General features: G+C 44.5%; 1 protein-coding gene across 12 annotated transcripts in view; it reads right to left on the bottom strand.

Moving 5' to 3' along the window:
- Positions 1 to 15,526, bottom strand: part of KLHL13 (kelch like family member 13) — a 134,998-nt gene extending 119,472 nt beyond the window's left edge. For 2 of the 12 annotated variants that reach the window (XM_043491843.1, XM_043491846.1), the window contains exons 1-3: positions 15,348 to 15,494; positions 3,921 to 4,047; positions 1,763 to 1,821 (exon numbers count right to left, since the gene is read on the bottom strand). In XM_043491843.1, the coding sequence (XP_043347778.1) occupies positions 1,763 to 1,782 (20 nt within the window). In that variant the 5' untranslated portion in view covers positions 1,783 to 1,821; positions 3,921 to 4,047; positions 15,348 to 15,494. Of the gene's footprint in view, positions 1 to 1,762; positions 1,822 to 3,909; positions 4,048 to 6,235; positions 6,315 to 15,347 lie in introns of those variants that run through there. The other 10 variants (XM_043491840.1, XM_038416016.2, XM_038416013.2 and 7 more) reach the window with 9 other exon arrangements.
- Between the last annotated feature and the right edge of the window lie 6,605 nt (positions 15,527 to 22,131).

Here is a 22,131-nt window from a genome sequence, read left to right as displayed (position 1 = left end):
GAACTGAATAAGACTGCTGAATGAGGACACATTTATCACCATGAGATTTTTATTTTTAAACTATATATTTTTTTAAAAAATTGATTCCAAACTGCAGCAAGTACACATTGCAGTGTGAACATATTCATTCATAAACCCAGGTCTGATCAGCCCGACCCACAGTTGCCCCACATTTATTTTATCCTCATGCATCTTGACCCATAACACTTTGGCACAAAACACACTGCTTAAGTCTGTTTTTAATCTTAAGTCTGGATTCTAGAAGAAAAGGCAGAACCAGTATGGGAATTCAAAAATCACATGAAATGGGATCCAAACGAATTAAAAACTGGGTAAGTAATCACTATACAAGTTTAGAATAAGTATAACAAGAGAATTTTTGATAAAAGTAAAATTTGAGTGTGAAGTTCAGGCTCCTATGACTGCACTTAGTCAGTGAAAAAGGAAGGAACTGAGGTGACAGGAGTTAACAAGGCCTCAATACTTCAGCTCTAGATGCTTAGTGCCACGAAGGGGCACTCAAGCGGTCTCAACAGGCACTGCTTTTCTAGAATGTTCCCAGAACTCAACAGCGTTTTCCCACACCACAATGGGGGTTGGGGTGAGAGAGAAAGAAAGAGATTAACTCACGTCCCAAGTGGGAATATTCAAAAGCCACCCTAAGGAACACAATATGTTTATACTATTTGAAAGTAAAATTAAGCAAAATTATAGTATTGCTGCTGGGGGACTCTTCTACTACAAAGTCCTAGAGTAATGTGACAATACAGTTTTAAGTTGTTACTCTAGGCTACGGTAATATTACTGCTAAGGATCTCTGGCAGAAATTGTTGGTTCAAAGGAAAGAGCTGCTTGATGACTCAGTATTCCATTGTGGCATTAGGAAGTAGCGTCCTGAGAGAATTACTGTGTCAAATAAAGCACCAGACCAAGACTTTGAACACATGAGGTAATTAAGGATTAATCAAATTTTCACAAGAATAAATGTTTTAGAAAAGTGAGCAAAGCACTGGAGCTAAATTTATGGATAGTTCCTTTTGCCTAAGAGGTGAAAAGACTATGGCAGTTTTTCTTCACTTCCTGTGCTGAACTGTGGTGTAGTGTCGGTATCCTGTCATACTGCTGCTGCATTTCAGGTGGTGGGTGAAAAGCCGGATTTCAGAATGAATGGTATTACAGAACTTTACTATACCAGCTTTGTATTGTACAAGTCAGTCCTCAACAAGAATTAGGGAGATTTAATTCATAAATTCACATGGACCTATTAGCAATAGTGAAGAAAGCTGATCCTTAGGTGGCTAATTCAACCCTTCTACCATGGAGCGCTGCCATTGAAGATTATTTGAAGGGACTCTTAAAAGTATCTTGTTAATCCTGCCAAAGATCATCCACAGAACAAGCTTCACAGGTTATATATTATTCATATCTATGAAGCAAATTATGTTGCATGGTTAATACTAAAGTTCAGTCACCATAGAAAGGCTGCTGCCATCAATGGCTGTATGAAACAGTACAGAGAATCTATTTTTTAGTTCTACAACTTTAAGACGCCATCCAAACTTCACCTTAAATTGTTTTTTTCAAGGGATACACCCCAAATTCATGTTTTTTCTAAGCTTAATGAGGAATTGAAGCATGATCAATTGTCATAAATGGGAAGCATATTTAATACAACATGGAATAAGGAAAATAAATTCACATTAAATTTCATTTCTGTTCCTACACAGTAAAGTTTTGTTTTTAAACACACAGAGTTACTCACAAAGTGTCTCTCCACATCATCCCTGAAAAGCAAAATTATCTCCTGTGCTGTTCATGCACCTGCAGTTGAACACACAAAAAAAAAGTGGAGCAGAAAGTAAGACCGATATCAAAAAACAGAGTGTAGATTCCCAGATCCCAAAGATTTTAGCAAAGCAGGGCAAGATATGTCCAAATCATTCATACTCAACTGATTCTCTCCTTCCTTGTTCCACCAACTGTTCCCACTGACACTTAGGGATAAAAGAATGAAAGAGAAACCAAAAAATGCTTTTCTGTAGGCAATTACTACATTACTATTGCTGGGGTGCTGGAACAATTTGTATGGGGGGGTGCTGAGAGCCACTGAACCAAACTGTAAACCCTGTATATGATAGAAACTACTTCAAGCCAGAGAGTGCTGCCGCAGCCCTAGCACCCCTACTTCCAACACCTATGACTACGGCTCCTACTGTGCGAATGAGAATGAATCATGAAAACTAATCAAGTGAGCAGAAAAACTACAGGCCCTAGATTTCTCAAATTAATCTCATGGTTTAACCTAGCTGTATCTGTATCTATCCTATGAACAGTTTACTAAAACGGAAGCTGTGACTATTTTAGGAGTGAAGGAGAGAACCAGCATAAATTACTAGTGTGTGATAAAATACACACATTAAAAGAAATATGGCTCATAAAAATTGAGGCCTTACTTTTTAAATGTACCACAATCATTTACCAAATAGTCACAGTGCCATCCCCCCATTCTTCATTCTCAAAGGTTTAATCTTAAAATACCTTTACAATAATTAGAGATTGATTCTAGTGTTCCATCATAACTCAATTTAAATTTACAGATTTTGCTAAAGGACACACTGCTGCAATTTTACTTAGTAAAGCACACTATTTTCATTTGCAACTAACACAGAACTCCATTGAATGCATCCGATGAAGTGTGCTGTAGCTCACAAAAGCTTATGCTCAAATAAATTTGTTAGTCTCTAAGGTGCCACAAGTACTCCTTTTCACGAATACAGACTAAAACGGCTGCTACTCTGAAACCTAACACAGAACTGTAACTCATACTGCAAAGTATGTAATATCGTTGAACTACTCTTATTTTTATTTCTGAACTTCCTATTTTGTGTTATGAAGGAAGAAATTGCAACAAATATTTATTGTATGGACTTTATATTGGTTACTTTTATGAAAGATGGTACACTGAGCTTTATAGTCCTAAAACACTTTTTGAACAGGTTGTTTTCTCATTTGCATTTATAGGTGTTAAATGAGTTGTATTATTCATGTGCAGGAAGCGGAAAATAATTTCACATAAAAGGTTTATAAAATGGCATATTGTTTTAAATACACCACAAAGCTCATAGGTTAGTCCTACACAAAAAAAAGATAAATTTAGGAATTTCTGCAAATCCCTCAGGCAACAAAAAGCTCTCTGTACCAATACCACCATGCAAATAAGGGCCTATACTGGGGTGACCAACCTGAGCCTGAGAAGGAGCCAGAATTTACTAGTGTACATTGCCAAAGAGCCACAGTAATACATCAGCAGCACCCCCATCAGCTCCCCACCCTGCTCCCAACACCTCCACCCACCAGAAGCCCTGCCAATCAGCGCCTCCCTGTCCCTCCAGTCAGCTGTTTTGTGGTGTGCAAGAGGCTCTGCGGGGGAGGGCGGAGGAGCAAGGGCACTGCAGGCTCAGGGAAGGGGGCGGAAAGGGGGGAGTGGGGGCGGGGCCTGTGGCAAGGCCAGGGGTCGAGGAGTGAGCACCTCCCAGCACATTGGAAAGTTGGCGCCTGGAGCTCCAGCCCCAGAGTCGGTGTCTATACAAGGAGCTGCATATTAACTTCTGAAGAGCCGAATTTTGCTCCAGGAGCCACAGGTTAGCCACCCCGGCATACAGCAATTTAAAAAAAAAAAACACACCTAGAAAAACTTTAAGGGGAACCCTTCTGTTCAGGAGGAGAAGTCATGATAAATGCTAACCTAGAATCTTACCTAAATGGAAACTGTCAAATCAGACACATTCATTAAAAGTGATGCAGATGAATAAAGTGAGAGCATTACTTATTAGTTCATTGTGTTCTACGCAACACCTAGAACACAGCATTACCAAAAATGGCACCATATAAAAGAAACATTTTAACCACCTTTAACTTGCCTGCTGTCGCGTCAGTTGCTGCTGCTAGTCGAACAAAAGTTGTGCTCTGCTTCTGCTGCACCACCTCAGGACATGCTACGGGTTTAACTGAACTTCAGGTTTCCCTATGTCAAAGAGAAGAAGCCCACTAAATAAATAAATAAATAAACACACACACACACACACACACAAAATGTTGCTGCCACAGATCACAATCTATTGATCTTCACCACTAAAACAAAGTCATTAATTCACTCTCCAAAAGCAAGACACTCAACAGAATGTCGTTCTCACAATTCCAATCATAAAACAAACCTGGATATGAAGTCCTGTCTGCATAATGGACAAGAAAGGTTAATCTAATTAGAACGGAGTTTGTTGCTTGACAGCTTTATTCATCCCAATACATTCCCCTAGTTGTTCCAGTAGCATTTAAGGGCCTACACAGAACTGTTTCCAAATATATCTGGCAGTGAAAAAACCCTAGACTCAATTTTGTAATCCGTGGTTGAACGAGATAGTGAACCCTCCTAAACCTAAACATCTAAGGCTTCCCAAAAGTAGCTGCCTGACAAGGCATTATGGAGAGAAACAGAGGTTGGCTTAGTTTTGGATCAAGATACAAATGGAGATTCCTATGACTGGAATGCTAAAAATCTGCAGATATCTGCAGACCATGTTTGCAGCTCTACTAAAAAATCAATGGTTACAACTTATTTGGGAAGGACTGAATGGGCAAAACAGACAGGGGAGTGGCCCTCTGGCATTACCTGTTTCCAAGTAACTGAAAACTCGGAAGAAAATCATCTTGAATGCTTATGAATCAATCAATCTCTTAACAGATAAAATAAAAGATGGTGTTGATCGTCTGTAGCAGACACCAAATAAGTCACACTAGGAAACAGTATGACTGGCTCCTTACACATCTACGATGTTTAGGCAAAAAAAGCTGCGTGATTACATGCGACTTAAAATTGAGTGACATATGCTGGAGGTCTCATGCTGCTAATACTAAAACAGCCTTAGAATTTCTAAATTATAGATGACAATTTTGTAACTCAAGAAGTACTGCAGCCAACATAAGGGAATTCTATATTGGACCTTGTTTCCACAGATAGAAAGGAACTCATCACAGAACTAAAAATTAATGGTCGCTTACACACAAGTGATCATGACTTGATCATATTTATAATGTGCAAACAGAACACAGTCCAGACAGGTGATATATACATACATGAAAAAGAGCCAGTTTCACAAAGCTGAAAACAATTATGAGCCAAATCAGCTGGGACGAAGACTTTAGTCAGAAAAATGCAAATGAATAATCAATGCTGAAGAGGCAGGTTAGATTTTGTGAAAAATCCACACCCCTGTTAGAAGTAGCTATACCGACCAAACCCTCAGTGTAGACAACGCTAGGTCAACAGAAGACTTACATCAACGTAGCTACCACGTCTCAGGGATTACCTACACCAACAGGAGAACCTCACCTGTCGACATAGGTAGTGTCTACACTGAGCATTACAGCTGCACTGCTGTACCATCTTAAGTGTTGATATACCCCAAGTCTCAGGGCAAGGAACAGCAGAGTATTATGCCCTAAAAATGTGTTTTTGTTCACTGCTACACAAGAAAAAAAAATGACAGGACTTGAAATTAATGACTGTTCTCTGAAAGGTGATTTGGTTAACAGTAGTCCAACAGTTATTGTAACTATCAAGAAAGGGAATCCAATAGTGATCAAAAAGAAGTTTCACTATATATGCAAGCTTAAATCATGGCAATGACCAGAGTCTATCAAATCAAGTCCAACTGAAGAAAAATTGATCATGTGGGATATGCTCACTTGAATGGAGGATTATAAAGAGCAGTAAGGTGTATGTACTCCAGATTCCAGAGTTCAGCTGCTCATTTAAACTGCATGAATACTTTCCTCAAGGCAGCACAACTGAACAAGTCCCTAGCTTTGATAAATCTAGGCTCAAGGACCATAGATCCAGTTTTCTAAAGCACAGAGAAACCACAATCAGCCATTTGAATGCTATCTTCCATTTATAGTGTACCAATTTATATTTTGCTGTGAATCTAGAGTTGCATTCCCTATATATTTATAAACAGGTGAAAATTAGATTTATATCAATACTATTCAAAAATATTTCAGTGTAAGAACTGGACCCATGAGACACCACAAGATAACCTAGATGCTTGCTGCCTAAACTCAGAAATAGCGCAGCCCAAGTTTTTCTGACATGAAAGTTACCTAAGATTACTACACATTTTTTGGATCAATACCCTATCAAAATCAACCCAGTCAGTTTTTCCAGTGCCGCACTTACCATAATAATGAAAATTAAAACTCATTGAAGAGAAGACTGAAGATGTCCCTGGAACATTCATCAACATTCTGTTGCAATCCTACACTCCAAAAGCATAAAGAAGAGGTAAAAGTTGGTTTGTCCAACATCTCAAGTATATTAGCCAGCATTGAAATGGATAACTGAAGTGGTTAAGTAACACTAGGTTGTGCTTCTGGAAATAGTAGTAGAGTTACCTTTCTTGAATAAAGGAACAAAGCTGCTTAAGTAAACATTTCACCTGGCCTACTCTTTGCAAGAGCAAACTTCTTAAAATAGTTGGCTAGAGATTAAGTTACTTTACAAAGGATTATTCCACATGCCTTGAAGTAGAAACTGAAAGCTTTGTTAAATGGATTAAAGGTTGCCTACTTTTACTGTACATTATGAAAGTAAATCTAAATTTTACTAAACTACTTCACCTCTAAGAGATGCTTTTCAGTGAATTACACTAAATCTGTGTGTGTGTGTGTGTGCACATGCACCTGTATATATGAGAGAGACTTTTTAATACCCCCACCACATATGTAGGTATGCACAAATTACAGAAACAGTACTAGAACTATTTTCCTGCCCTGTTACTCCAACAGTGGACCACCACCACTAACCAGAGAGCCATTTGGTCCATGAATTAGCATTTTTCACACTGATACTATTACTAATATAATGACAGGTTTCAGAGTAGCAGCCGTGTTAGTCTGTATTCGCAAAAAGAAAAGGAGTACTTGTGGCACCTTAGAGACTAACAAATTTTTTAGAGCATAAGCTTTCGTGAGCTACAGCTCACGCATCCGATGAAGTGAGCTGTAGCTCACGAAAGCTTATGCTCTAATAAATTTGTTAGTCTCTAAGGTGCCACAAGTACTCCTTTTCTTTTTTCAAATACAGACTAACACGGCTGCTACTCTGAAACCAATTAAACACCTGTATAAGCATATTTTTCATTTCCTCATCTGAAAATGCCCATTAGCTCCTTCATGTAAATTTCTTATGAGAACTGTGGAGGATTACAAAAATTGCTTTAGCAGCCAACAAATTAACCCTTGCACAATGCATTAGATGTGTTGAGTATTCCTAACATACACTAATTTAACAAGCATGTTGGGATTTAACTACTTTCATCATCATCCCTCAGTGCTATGTAAAAAGATAACAGTATACCTGTATTAATGTAACTGGCCAACAAATTGCATAGTTAAGAATGCAGCATCAACCCAATTTCATTGCACCTTCATTACTCTCTTTCTAAAATAAATGTATGTGGCCATAACTTCACACCTGTCTCGTTGCACTTATACCAGCATCCAGGACTACCTCTGTGATACAGAGCTCCGCTTCATCAGTCCCAGAAGTCCAGGTTAATTTTGACTACAGAACAAAACTTAAGGAAGAAAAAAAAAAAACCACCACCACAGACTTGTAAGCTGTTATTCACTGTAGATGTTCTTTAAAGACCTCCAGGGTACAGCATTTCCATCAGAGTTAACTACTGACTCCTGCAGTTATTTAAGCCTGGTCTCCACTCTGAGTGGAAAAGTGGAACATCCTTCTTAGCCCTGAGGGAAAGTCAGTTTCCTCGCTGCAAGAGTGAGACAGTCTTGTCCCACCATTCCACACGTTTCAGGCATTTCTAATGCACACTTTTCCGTGGTATCTAGGCTGCAGATACAGAGTCTTAGCGAACTGAAATGGATACAAAGTTAAAATCACTGAATTCATACATGGTGAGCTCCGATTTTCTCTAGTTCTTGCTTCAGTTGCTCCTACTTAAAACATTCCTCTCCTTTCCCGTTTTTCTGAATGGATACAAGACATGGTCAAGGATAGGGGCTCAGGCAAAACCAGATGCATTCTGGGGGTGAATGCCTGTCTGGTTGTGAGGCACCTATCAAGGAAGGGGAAGAGCATATTTGGATACAGACTAGCTAACCTAATGAGGAGGGCTTTAAACTAGGTTCGAAGGGGGCAGATGACCAAAGTCCACAAGTAAGTCAAAGACATGGAGACCTGGGAGAAGGGTCAGAATTTGGGGGAGCATTGGCTGTTATAGCAGGGATAAAGGAGGGACAAGACAGAACTGGGGGACAGGGGGGAATCAAATCAGTATCTTAGATGTCTGTATATTAATGCAAGAAGTATGGGGAATAAGCAGGAAGAACTCAAAATGCTAGTAAAGAAACAACTATGACATAATTGGCATCACAGAGACTTGGTAGGATAATACACGACTGGAATATTTGGTATAGAAGGGTACAGCTTGCTCAGGAACGACAAGCACGGAAAAAAGGGAGGAGGTGTTGCCCAATATATTAAAAATGTATACACTTGGACTGAGGTTTAGATAGAAATAGATGTTGAAAGTCTCTAGGCAAGGATAAAAGGGGTAAAAAACAAGGGTGATGTCACGGTAGGGTCTACTACAGATAGAGTAACCAGATGTCCCAATCTTATAGGGACAGTCCCAATTTTGGGGGCTTTTTCTTATATAGGCACCTATTACCCCCCCACCCCGTCCCAATTTTTCACACTTGTCCTCTGGTCACCCCAACTACAGACCACCTAAGCAGGAAGAAGAGGTGGATGAGGTTTTGTTTTGTTTTTTAAAAAAACAAAATCATCCAAAGCACAGGACTTGGGGATGACGAGGGCCTTCAACTACTCAGACATCTATTGGGAAAACAACACAGCAGAGCACAGATGATCCAGTAAGTTCTTGGAATGTATTGGAGATGATATTTTATTTCAGAAGGTGGAGAAAGCTACTAGGGGAGAGGCTGTTCTAGATTTGATTTTGACAAATAGTGAGGAACTGGTTGAGAAGCCTGAGCCCCACCACGCGGGGCTGAAGCCGAAGACCAAGAGCTTCAGCCCAGGGCAGCGGGGCTTAGGTTACAAGCCCACTGCCTGGGGCTGAAGCCCTTGGGCTCTGTGCCCCGCCCCGACCCCAGGGTGGTGGGGCTTGGGCTTTACCCCTCCACTGAGGGCAATGGGGAACTTGGTCCCCATCTTGGGGTTGTATAGTAATTTTTGTTGTCAGAAAGGGGTCGTGGTGCAATGAAGTTTGAGAACCCCTGATTTAAGTCATAGCAGCTTGGCTTGCTGGTCTGTGAAAGGTTTCAGAGTAGCAGCCGTGTTAGTCTGTATTCACAAAAAGAAAAGGAGTACTTGTGGCACCTTAGAGACTAAAATTTATTTGAGCATAAGCTTTCGTGAGCTAGCTCTAGCTCACGAAAACTTATGCTCTAATAAATTTGTTAGTCTCTAAGGTGCCACAAGTACTCCTTTTCTTTTTGCAATTTTACCAGTGTATACAATTTAGTGTCAGTTCATTTTTCACACCAAGAATACTGAAAGAATAAAATACTCTGTTAATTTTGACTCTTTAAAAATACCTAGTCTTTTTGGGAAAAGGGGTAAAGTTCCAACTTTCCCCATAAAGCCCAAAACTGAACAATTTCAGCTCATGCAATTCCAATCCAGTCTCCCCTACAAGTCTCAGCTTTTCATCAAAGATTTCACAACTAGAGCATACACCAGTAATTGCTGCATAATTCACAAAGAAGAACTTAAAACAAAAGCCACAAGAAATCATATGACTGTACTGTGTCATTAGTATCTACAACAAAGCACTGCTGTTTCCGAGAAAGGAAATAAAACGTTCTGTTTCCTATAGCTGAGTTTAAACTAAACTACAGCTGAGTTTATAGCAAAAAAGCTTAAGCTCTAAAAACATAACTCAATTGCTATACTCCCTCCAGAGACCTCATGCACATGATCTGCTTTTTTAAAAGGCGTAAACTTCTCTAAATGGGCAGGGAGGCTGCAGATGTGCTTAGATCACAACTTATCATGCTGACTAATGTTATCTCATGGTTTCCTTGTACTTCCCCAATCTGTATTCACCTGTTGTCTCGGGTCTTCTACTTCGATTGCAAGTTCTTTGGGGTAGAACTGCCTTTGTTCTGTTCATAGAGTGCCTAACACAATGGGGCCTTGGTTCATGACTAGGGCTCCTAGGAACTAAGATAATACAAATAATAAATAACCATAGGGTAGGATATTTCAACTCCTTGAAATGGGCATGAAAAGCCTTATCTGAGATGCCATTCCACCTTGTTTTCAGCAGATATAGGAAAATCAATTTGGACCATAGCACAGATCTAAATTTTGGTCCATCTTGCAAACTTTTCCCACTGAAATTCAAATGTGACCTTTCCACCGCCCCAAACACACTCCCACTTAGTAACAGGACTATTACTTCCTCTCAATGGTTCCCCAATAAGCCCATCTATGAAAAGCTCTTTGAAGGTCAGTAGAGCCCTTTTGGTACCGCCAATATCAAGTTTCACACACTGGAGTAAATATCCTCAGGATACTTGAAATCTGAATTCAGCCAGAAGTCCAACCTCAGGAAGGCATTTTAAGCTATGTCTTCACTGCAAGAAATAGGTGTGGTTTAACATCAATGTACCTCGATGCAATGTCCTAGATGAGACAAGGTACAGGTAGTTTTTAACCTAGCTGTAGCTAGTCACGGTCAAATCTACATACCCCAGCTGACATGCACCTTGAATAACTACATACACATAAAAGCTGTTGTGCTTTCTCTCCACTAAGATGTTCTTTCGAAATAGCTATCTTGATGTGTAAACTAGGGCTGTCAATTAATCGCAGTTAACTCACATGATTAACAAAAAAATTAACTGTGATTAAAAAAATTGCGATTAATCACACTGTTAAACAATAGAATACCAACTGAAGTTTATTAAATATTTTTGTACGTTTTTCTACATTTTCAAATATATTGATTTCTACGACAACATATAATACAAAGTGTACAGTGCTCACTTTATATTATAAATATTTGCACTGTAAAAATGATAAACAAAAATTGTATTTTTCAATTCACCTCATACAAGTACTGTAGTGCAATCTCTTTATCATGAAAGTAAAAAGAAAAGGAGTACTTGTGGCACCTTAGAGACTAACAAATTTTCTGTACGAGTTTTTTCATGAAGTTGACAGATTTCCACTCTATACGGCTAAATTCAGTGCCTTGCATAAATGACAGGTTTCAGAGTAGCAGCCGTGTTAGTCTGTATTCGCAAAAAGAAAAGGAGGACTTGTGGCACCTTTTCTTTTTGCAAATACAGACTAACACGGCTGCTACTCTGAAACCTATCATGAAAGTGTAACTTACAAACGTAAATTTTTTTTTTTGCTACATAACGACACTAAAAAAAAATGCAAAACTTTAGAGCCTACAAGTCCACTCAGTCCTACTTCTTGTTCAGTCAATCACTAAGACAAATAAGTTTGTTTATATTTACAGGAGATACTGCTGACTACTACTTATTTACAATGTCACCTGAAAGTGAGAACAGGAGTTTGCATGGCACTTTTGTAGCCGGCGTTGCAAGGTATTTACATGCCAGATACGCTAAATATTCATAGGCCCCTTCATGCTTCAGCCACCATTCCAGAGGAAATGCTTCCATGCTGATGATGCGCTCATTCAAAAATAATGCATTAATTAAATTTGTGACTGAACTCCTTGGGGAAGGATTGTATGTCTCCAGCTCTGTTTTACCCACATTCTGCCATATACTTCATGTTATAGCAGTCCCGGATGATGATCCAGCACATGTTCATTTTAAGAATACTTTCACAGCAGACTTGACAAAATGCAAAGAAGGTACAAATGTGAGATTTTAAGGACAGATACAGCACTCGACCCAAGGTTTAAGAATCTGAAGTGCCTTCCAAAATCTGAGAGGGGTGTGGAGCATGCTTTCAGATATCTTAAAAGAGCAACACTCCAATGTATTACTACAGAACCCGAACCACCAAAAAAGAAAACCCTCTGCTGGTAGCATCTGACTCAGATGATGAAAATGAATGTGCGTTGGTCCGCTCTGCTTTGGATCATCTTCTGGAATGGTGGTTGAAGCATGAAGAGACAGATGAATCTTTAGCACATCCGGCATGTAAATATCTTGTGATGCCAGCTACAACAGTGCCATGCAAACACCTGTTCTCACTTTCAGGTGACACTGTAAACAAGACATGGGCAGCATTATCTCCCGCGAATTGTAACCAAACTTGTTTGTCTGAGGGACTGGCTAAACAAGAAGTAGGACTGAGTGGACTTGTAGGTTCTAAAGTTCTACAATGTTTTATTTTTGAATGCAGTTATTTTTTGTACATAATTCTACATTTATAAGTTCAACTTTCATTATAAAGAGATTGTACGACAGTACCTGTATGAGGTGAATTGAAATACTATTTCTTTTGTTTTTTACAGTGCAAATATTTGTAAAAAAAATAAAGTGAGCATTGTACACTTTGCATTGTGTTGTAATTGAAATCAATATATTTGAAGATGTAGAAAACATCCGAAAATATTTAACAAAATGGTATTCTAGTATTTAACAATGTGAATAATAGCACAATTAATTTATTTAATTGCTTGACAGCGCTAGTGTAAACACCTTTTTTCAGTGAAGACATAGCCCATGAAAAGAGACAGAAGAAGCATACTTAGAAGAGACATTCCAATCTTCTGAGATTTATCCATACTCCATCTTTCAGATGTAGTAATCCTTTGTCACAAATACTAGAATAAAAACATTCAATGATAAAAACATCTGCAACCAGTCTTCCATCAGTGCAGCATAGTGAGATAATTTTTAAAAATTCTCGAGATGTCGTCTTGAGGTAGAAGAGGGCTCATTGACCACATCTGTTCAATCCTTGGTACCTCTGCCGAGACTCATGAGGATGTCAGACGTGGTGATGAGAGATTAAGTGGACAACTATTTAGTGGATCCTAGACTGAGGAAGCCCAACTGAGTCAATTACCCTAAGCTACTGAAGTGCCCTGAAAAAATTATTTTTTTTTCCACCAAATGCATCCGATGAAGTGAGCTGTAGCTCACGAAAGCTTATGCTCTAATAAATTTGTTAGTCTCTAAGGTGCCACAAGTACTCCTTTTCTTTTTGCGAATACAGACTAACACGGCTGCTACTCTGAAACCTGAAAAAATTATGTAATATTACTACTGACACACATTGATACTTAAAACTTAATGACATCACCTCTTTTATATAGAGTTCTTAAAACAAAAACTTCTAGTTTCTCAGTTTGTTTATAGAACACGTAAACAATATGGCTAGTTCAAATCTATACAACCTCTGAAGTAATATAACAGGGACTTTTAGCTCAGCTAGCAGAGGCTCATGCTTTTAGAACCAGAGGTCCTGGGTTTGACCTCCACTGCCTAATACCTCCTAGGGGTTGTGTGTTTTATTTAGGGCCAGTCTATACTAGAAGCACTACAGTGGTGGCGTAGCATATCTGGAGAAGACTCTCCAGCAGACATAGCGCTGTCCACACCAGCACTTAGGTCGGTGGCTTATTCACACCCCTGAGCAAAATACATTATACTGACTTGGGTGACTTAGACGGGTGTACAAGCGCTCAGAAAGATAAAGCAGAGAATCTTAGATTTTGCAAATGGGATACCATCAACTTAAATCACTTTTGTACCCTTTTTTACCTGCTATTGTAACAAGCAACATCTCTGGTTACTACTATTTAAAGAGATTATGGGAAAATTACTTTTACTTTGTACATGCAACAGCACTCCCTGTATAGCCAATGTCATTGTTGCTACAATGTAGCCACTCATTCCTACAGAGGGGATCTCCAGTGGCTGCTCTTTTTACCCACTTTCTGAGGGTACAGGGTTTCATATTCATGGATCTTTCTGCATGATCGGGGCCTTAGTCACTACTATTTTCCCTTTTGATTACAGAACTGTAGGGGAAGCTTTTTTAAATACGAAAATGTAAAAGCAAAACTGTCTGGAACGCCAGGAAAATCCAGTGAGCTTATTATTGGAAAGTGGGTTCAACCTGGCAGTGTCCCTGTAAGTATACTTGCTTTGAATGCACAGCAGCATACTAATTTGTGCTAGAGATCCACTGCAGTTTGCTGAATTTTGCATATTAGGGAATAAAACAAACTTTTTTTTTTTAAAGACAGTTGTTTTGAAATGTGTGGATTAGTCTTAATTATCATCCAAACTTATTAAAATATTCTGTAGTACATTTTAGTAATATTAAACAGGATTACAGAACTGGCTTTGCTATGAAATCTCTGTTGAGAAATGGGGAGAGTTCCTCAAGGTTTCTGATGAGGATTACCAGATGCATAGACTAACAAAGGCTTCTCTGTAATAGTCTGTGCAATATTTAGACATAGATCACACCTCTAGATTACTTGAAGCACAATACTTCTGATGCTGACTGCAGCAGCTCAGAAAGCCGGTATCAATATCTTGCTAGCACTCAGCAGGCTTACTTTAAAAAAAAAAAAACCCCTCTCCTTTACCATGCAAACAAGGTAAACGACATGCATGTGTGCGCCTCTGAAGTTGTGCAAAGGACCTGTGCTCAGAGCTCGGCGGGTTTCACAAGTTAGCAGTGCACATTTTCATAAAGACATCAACAACCCTGAACAGTGCCCAGGGAGGAAGAGAGCGGGGCCTAACTGCACAGCGGTGGGGGAGAGCAGCCAAGTCAAGCTCTGCCACAGGCACCGCTTTCCCTGCGCACCCCGGCAGCGGGTCCCGCGCGCAGCACCCGCGCCCGGACAGCAGCACGGGGGGCGACGGGCGGGGGGGGCCTGTGCCCCTGAAGTGTCTGGGTTTGTGGGGGGAAGCAGCATGGCTCTTCTTCCAAGCGGGGAAGGGGAGAGCGACCCAGCTCCCCGAGCAGAGGGAGAGACACAGTCACCCCCTCCCCCGCGCGGTCACGACCCCCCCCCCCCCGCGCGCTCAAACTGACCCCCTCTAGTCCCCCCGCAGTCACCCCTCCCTCTGTACCCCCCCCCGCGCACACAATGACCCCCCCCACGCTATCTCCCCGCGCGCGCGCAGCGACCCCCCCCCCCGCGTCTGCCCCTCCGTCACCCCCGCGCGCGCAGCGACCCCCCCCCCCGGCAGCCCCTCTGCTCCCCACCCCCGCGCGCGCAGCGACCCCCCCGAGCGGCCCTGCCCGGCGAGGGGCGCCCGCTCCCCCCGGCACCAACCCGCTGGACGCCGGAGCTGCCCCGCCGCAGAGAAGCAGGCGCCGGTCGGCCGGGTCCCGGCCTGGCAACAGCGGCTCAGCCCCGGAGCCCGCAGCGCCCCCCGCCGCTCCGGAGCTTTTCAAAAGTCCCGAGTCCGGACTGGGAGGCTCCCCCCGCCCCGGACCCGCTCGCCCCGCCCCCCGCCGGCGGCACCCCGCCAAGATGGCGGCGCGCGCGCCACTGCGCCTGCGCGCGGCGTCGGGATTAAGTTGAGGGCAAGAGGTGGGGGGCGGCGAGAGATGCTGGGGGGGGGGCGAGCCTGAGCCGGGTCCGGGGCTGGAGCTCGGGGGGGGGGGCGAGCCTGAGCCGGGGCCCTGGGCTGGAGCTCGGGGGGGGGCGAGCCTGAGCCGGGGCCCTGGGCTGGAGCTCGGGGGGGGGGGCGAGCCTGAGCCGGGGCCCTGGGCTGGAGCTCGGGGGGGGGGGGCGAGCCTGAGCCGGGGCCCTGGGCTGGAGCTCGGGGGGGGGGGGGCGAGCCTGAGCCGGGGCCCTGGGCTGGAGCTCGGGGGGGGGGGGGGCGAGCCTGAGCCGGGGCCCTGGGCTGGAGCTCGGGGGGGGGGGGGGCGAGCCTGAGCCGGGGCCCTGGGCTGGAGCTCGGGGGGGGGGGGGCGAGCCTGAGCCGGGGCCCTGGGCTGGAGCTCGGGGGGGGGGGGCGAGCCTGAGCCGGGGCCCTGGGCTGGAGCTCGGGGGGGGGCGAGCCTGAGCCGGGGCCCTGGGCTGGAGCTCGGGGGGGGGGGGGGCGAGCCGGGGCCGGGGCCCTGGGCTGGAGCTCGGGGGGGGGGGGGGGGCGAGCCTGAGCCGGGGCCCTGGGCTGGAGCTCGGGGGGGGGGGGGGGGCGAGCCTGAGCCGGGGCCCTGGGCTGGAGCTCGGGGGGGGGCGAGCCTGAGCCGGGGCCCTGGGCTGGAGCTCGGGGGGGGGGCGAGCCTGAGCCGGGCCCTGGGCTGGAGCTCGGGGGTGGAGCGAGCCTGAGCCGGGGCCCTGGGCTGGAGCTCGGGGGGGGGCGGCGAGCCTGAGCCGGGGCCCTGGGCTGGAGCTCGGGGGGGGCGGCGAGCCTGAGCCGGGGCCCTGGGCTGGAGCTCGGGGGGGGGGCGGCGAGCCTGAGCCGGGGCCCTGGGCTGGAGCTCGGGGGGGGGCGGCGAGCCTGAGCCGGGGCCCTGGGCTGGAGCTGGGGGGGGGGCGGCGAGCCTGAGCCGGGGCCCTGGGCTGGAGCTCGGGGGGGGGCGGCGAGCCTGAGCCGGGGCCCTGGGCTGGAGCTCGGGGGGGGCGGCGAGCCTGAGCCGGGGCCCTGGGCTGGAGCTGGGGGGGGGGCGGCGAGCCTGAGCCGGGGCCCTGGGCTGGAGCTCGGGGGGGGGGGGCGAGCCTGAGCCGGGGCCCTGGGCTGGAGCTCGGGGGGGGGGGGTGGAGCGAGCCTGAGCCGGGGCCCTGGGCTGGAGCTCGGGGGGGGGGGGTGGAGCGAGCCTGAGCCGGGGCCCTGGGCTGGAGCTGGGGGGGGGGGCGGCGAGCCTGAGCCGGGGCCCTGGGCTGGAGCTCGGGGGGGGGGGGGGCGAGCCTGAGCCGGGGCCCTGGGCTGGAGCTCGGGGGGGGGGGCGAGCCTGAGCCGGGGCCCTGGGCTGGAGCTCGGGGGGGGGGGGGCGAGCCTGAGCCAGGGGCCCTGGGCTGGAGCCCGGGGGGGTGGGAGCGAGCCTGAGCCAGGGGCCCTGGGCTGGAGCTCGGGGGGGGGGGGCGAGCCTGAGCCAGGGGCCTGGGGCTCTGGAGGGGGGGCAGGGGTAATTCCCCACCTATTTGGCCAACCCTAACTATCCAAAAGCCATGTATCCTCTGGCCAGCCCTTAGGCACTGCTGCGTGGTGAGACAATGGATGCAGCGCTGGGGTTGGCCGGGCAGAGGGGTCACACTTGCGACTCCCTCCTCCCTGGTCATGCCGGTACCAACATTTCCATCTCCTCATGGTGGGACTCCCAATATTTCGTGTTATGGGGGGGCTACCTGCTCCCCAGAGCGTTGGTACCACTGGTCCCCAGCTCAGTCACAGACTCCATGGGATGACTCACATAGGCCTAGGTAGACTAGGGAAACCCATGCTGGTGTCACTATGTTGAGGTAATCGCCCTTGATCACTCTGGGCCTCAGAGTTCACCTTGTAACGGGACAGTGATATGGACTCATCCTGTCTGGGAGTCACTCGCTTCCTCACGCGAGGGCTGTATGAGGAGGAAGAGGGACATAGGGTCATGCATGTGGCCTAACTGCGCCCTGTCATCTGCCCTACTGTCTGCATCAGCAGATCTGCTTGTTGCAGCACCTAGTGCCCAAGTAACATCCAGGGGCAGCAGGGCCGAGCCCCATGAAGTACTAAGAGTTAGGAAATGAAATCACTCCGTGACACAAAAGGGCCTGCTACGATGCATATTCTGCAGGGAGTACCACAACCTGAACCTGTGGCAACCCTCCTCAGGCCTCTCACTGTCTTATCTTCTATCTCTCATGTTACTTCTAACTGTAAGTCTTGATCCTGCAGCAAGTTCTTTGTGGCCATGTGGCAGGCTTTATAGTGCAAGCTAGTCAGTGCAAATATTTGTATTTTACTGTCCTGTAAAGTTCCATGCATACCTGTGATGCTTTACAAGAAAGCATGTGTTTATACTATGCCTATTATAATGAGGCCAGGATCCTCAATAAGGCTCTTCTGCAATACACAAACCGGTAAATTATAAGATGTGATATTTTCAGCATGTGCTGGAATCCATGCTAGTACTATATTCACACCCTAATATAGTAACTCTGTTGTCAAAAACAATATTTCATTTATTAGATCACTCCTGCTTTCTGAGCTTCCCCTTTTAATTGCCAGTATACCTGATTATTAATCTGAAAAGATAATGGCTGAGGTAGTCTGTATGTCCTTTATCTAGTTTAATGCTAACATTTTCCCCACCAATTCAGCTGTCATAATGGCTACAAAATTAGACATTTTGTTACATGTCTTAACTCCAATCTCAGGGATGCAAAAGGCTGCTCATTCACTCTACCTACTTTTCCACTTTTAGACTCGGTGTATTTTCAGCAAAGGAGACTCTATTTACCATATGGACATGATTCTCTATTTCAGAGTAGCAGCCGTGTTAGTCTGTATTCGCAAAAAGAAAAGGAGTACTTGTGGCACCTTAGAGACTAACACATTTATTAGAGCATAAGCTTTCGTGAGCTACAGCTCACTTCATCGGATGCGGCTCTGTAGCTTTTCTAGTCCTTTACCGCAGTGCTAAGTGAATACAGAGTGAGCACAAAACACGACCTAATTACATGCTGTGCACTGGTATTATTGACTATGCAAAGGGCTGGAGAGAGAACCAGGTCCATTCAATGATGTTCCCAATATAACAGTATTTACTATTTAAGTACTTAGTCAAGAAAACAAAATTAAAGCATAGGTACCACCCCAGGCCCTAAGCAATACATGATGTAAACTGAACCTAGTTTAATTTAACAGATTTAAGTCATAAACTACAATATTACTTGTTACAAAGCGCAACAAGAAGCTTTGTTAAATGAGAAGCTACACTTTAATAAAGCTCAGATACCTATAATTATGTTTAGGGTTCATTAGGAACCCTACAATTTAAATTGCTGAGCTTACAAGCACTGACTCAGCTACAGTCAGAGGGAGTACACAGATGTTTAAAGTTAAGCATATGCATAAGTGCCTACAAGATCAGCTCCTTAATGCTCTGTTCTGTGTTGAATAGATGGACACATTCATGGCATAAAGAAAAGGAGTACTTGTGGCACCTTAGAGACTAACAAGTTTATTAGAGCATAAGCTTTCGTGAGCTACAGCTCACTTCATCGGATGCATTTGGTGGAAAAAACAGAGGGGAGATTGATATACACACACAGAGAACATGAAACAATGGGTTTATCATACACACTGTAAGGAGTGTGTATGATAAACCCACCAAATAACAAGAATATCTGAGGAACAGTGGGGGGTGGGGGGGGAGAAATAACATGGGGAAATAGTTTTACTTTGTGTAATGACTCATCCATTCCCAGTCTCTATTCAAGCCTATCTGTTCCTCAGATATTCTTGTTAACTGCTGGAAATAGCCTACCTTGCTTGTCACCATGAAAGGTTTTCCTCCTCCCTCCCCCCCCCCCCCCCGCTGGTGATGGCTTATCTTAAGTGATCACTCTCCTTACAGTGTGTATGATAAACCCATTGTTTCATGTTCTCTGTGTGTGTATATCAATCTCCCCTCTGTTTTTTCCACCAAATGCATCCGATGAAGTGAGCTGTAGCTCACGAAAGCTTATGCTCTAATATAATTGTTAGTCTCTGAGGTGCCACAAGTACTCCTTTTCTTTTTGCGAATACAGACTAACACGGCTGCTACTCTGAAACCATTCATGGCATAGTAACAACTGAACTAAAGGAAGACCATTCTAAAGGAAGAAATCAGCTGGTTATTTGTCAACAGGTAAAAACCGAAAAAAATATTTTGTGATAAAAGGTCACTAATTTTAAGTATTTCTGATCCTAGAAACTCTTCCTCCACCCCCACCACCTGCCTACAACAAATTTCAGTTATAGTCCACTTTATTGCATCCATCCATACACATACTCCTTACACTGTATTAGCAATGTTACTGACCAATAGAGCATCAATTTGTATCCAGACTTAAACTTTCCCAAAAGAAGATTTTAAGAAGATGTTTCAGAGTAGCAGCCGTGTTAGTCTGTATTTGCAAAAAAGAAAAAGGAGGACTTGTGGCACCTTAGAGACTAACAAATTTATTTGAGCATAAGCTTTCGTGAGCTACAGCTCACTTCATGCATCCGATGAAGTGAGCTGTAGCTCACGAAAGCTTATGCTCTAATAAATTTGTTAGTCTCTAAGGTGCCACAAGTACTCCTTTTCTTTTTTAAGAAGATGGGAAATCTTATTTTTGTATGTGATACTTTAAGTCAACTTTGCTGCTTCATCCTCCCTTTCCCTATGTTTTTCTCCCTCTGTCTTTTTCCACTTAGGCAAAAAATTATCAAAAAAAATTTTTTTTGTTATTCAAATGGCAAACTGCATGGCAATGCTTCCAACAAATGTCAATGCAAACGGCTAACTGTGCTGAACTCAGTTTCAAATATGCATCCTACTACAATAGCTCTTTTAACATCAGTCCCATCAATGGCTCTTTTACTAAAACGTCCATACAGCAAGATTCAGAATGAACAGAGCTTTGGTTTGATGGCAATGAAAGTTTTGGCTGTTTTGTGACTCATTAACTGATTACATTCTCAATCACAGAGCACAAGTTCAAATGGTCAGCTAAAATAGGTTAATTGCTATCTTCAGAGGAAGACCTTATTGTTCTAGTTGACCAATTGGTATAATACCTCTGTAAAAAATTACTTTCACTGGTAGAAAACTATTTTCATCTCACTAAACTCTGTGTTCAACTGGCTAGACAGTGCCGCCTCGCATGCTTATATGCCTTTGTTCCCCTGTGACAAATGATATTCTTTCTTCACATATCACTGTTGGTCAGCTTTGAGAATGTGGAATACAATTTAATTTTTTTTTAATCCTGTTGCTCAAATACCTGAAAAGGCTTTTTCCTGTTGAAGCACAAAACTGGTATTATAGGCATAGACATGATGCTGGCTAGACACTTGCTCAGGGGAGCAGGGGGCACAATGTGCATCCCTTACTCCTTGGCATATCCATAATGCCAGTAGCAGTGTAGGGTGCGGGAGAACCTTCCATAGGGCTGCTGTGCAGGTAAGTAGAGACGGGCAAGAATAGGACAGAGCCTTTCCCTCAATGCACCCACCAGTACAGCTGAGCTAGAGTGGAGAGGGAAGGAATCTGTGCCAGGTATAGGGCTGGTGCAGATAATTTCTCCTTGGTGTAAGGGGACACTAGGAATGCTCAGTGAGGCAAAAATCTGGTTCTGTACTGCCCTTTACTCAGGGCTTTTAGCAAAGCCACAATCTAGCTCACTGGTCCCCAAATTATGGGACATGCCCCCTAGAGCATCATGGAAAAATGTTTGGGGGAGGGGGGCCAAAGCCAGTCCCCATGGGGAGCAGGGAAGGAGCACCTCCCAACTCTGCTCCCAGCCACACTCCACTCCTCTCCACCCCCAGTCCAGCTCTGGTCCCAGTCGCAGCGCCATTCCGCCCCTTACCCAGCTCCCACCCCATCCAAAGCTCTCTCCAGCCCCAGTCCAGCTCTACCCTCTTTCCCTCTCCACCCCCAGGCCAGTTCCATCCCTAACCCCAGCTCCTCCTCCATCCCCAGTTCCAACCCCAGCTCCTCCTTCAGCCCGAATTCTTCTGCTGAGCCAACTGTGCCATAATGGGGGGGGGGGGACACAGACAGATTCCATTACTGGTAAGTGGGGAGGCGTAATAGGAATAGTTTGGGCATCACCGGTAGCTCTTTGTGGACATTTCTTTACATACAGAAGGAGGTGATGCCTGGCCTCTTGTTTTCCCTTGTGGCACTAAGAGTACTGGAAACAGAATATTTATCGGTATTAGTAAATCATCTATCACATAGTATCTAAGCAGGATAAAAATATTGCTACCTATGACTTTTAAAATCATAAAGCACTGATAAAGAACCAGACCCTGCTTGCCTTATTCAAGCATTCCCATTGATTTCTATGTCCCTGCTCATGTGATTGAGGCAAGTAGAATTTGACCCAAGATGTGGCAAGTTTGATTCAATACCATCCATTCATGCTT

The sequence above is a fragment of the Dermochelys coriacea genome, chromosome 9, assembly GCF_009764565.3.
Source record: "Dermochelys coriacea isolate rDerCor1 chromosome 9, rDerCor1.pri.v4, whole genome shotgun sequence".
Classification (NCBI taxonomy): Eukaryota; Metazoa; Chordata; order Testudines; family Dermochelyidae; genus Dermochelys; species Dermochelys coriacea.
This window is presented reverse-complemented; position numbering and strand designations above follow the sequence as displayed.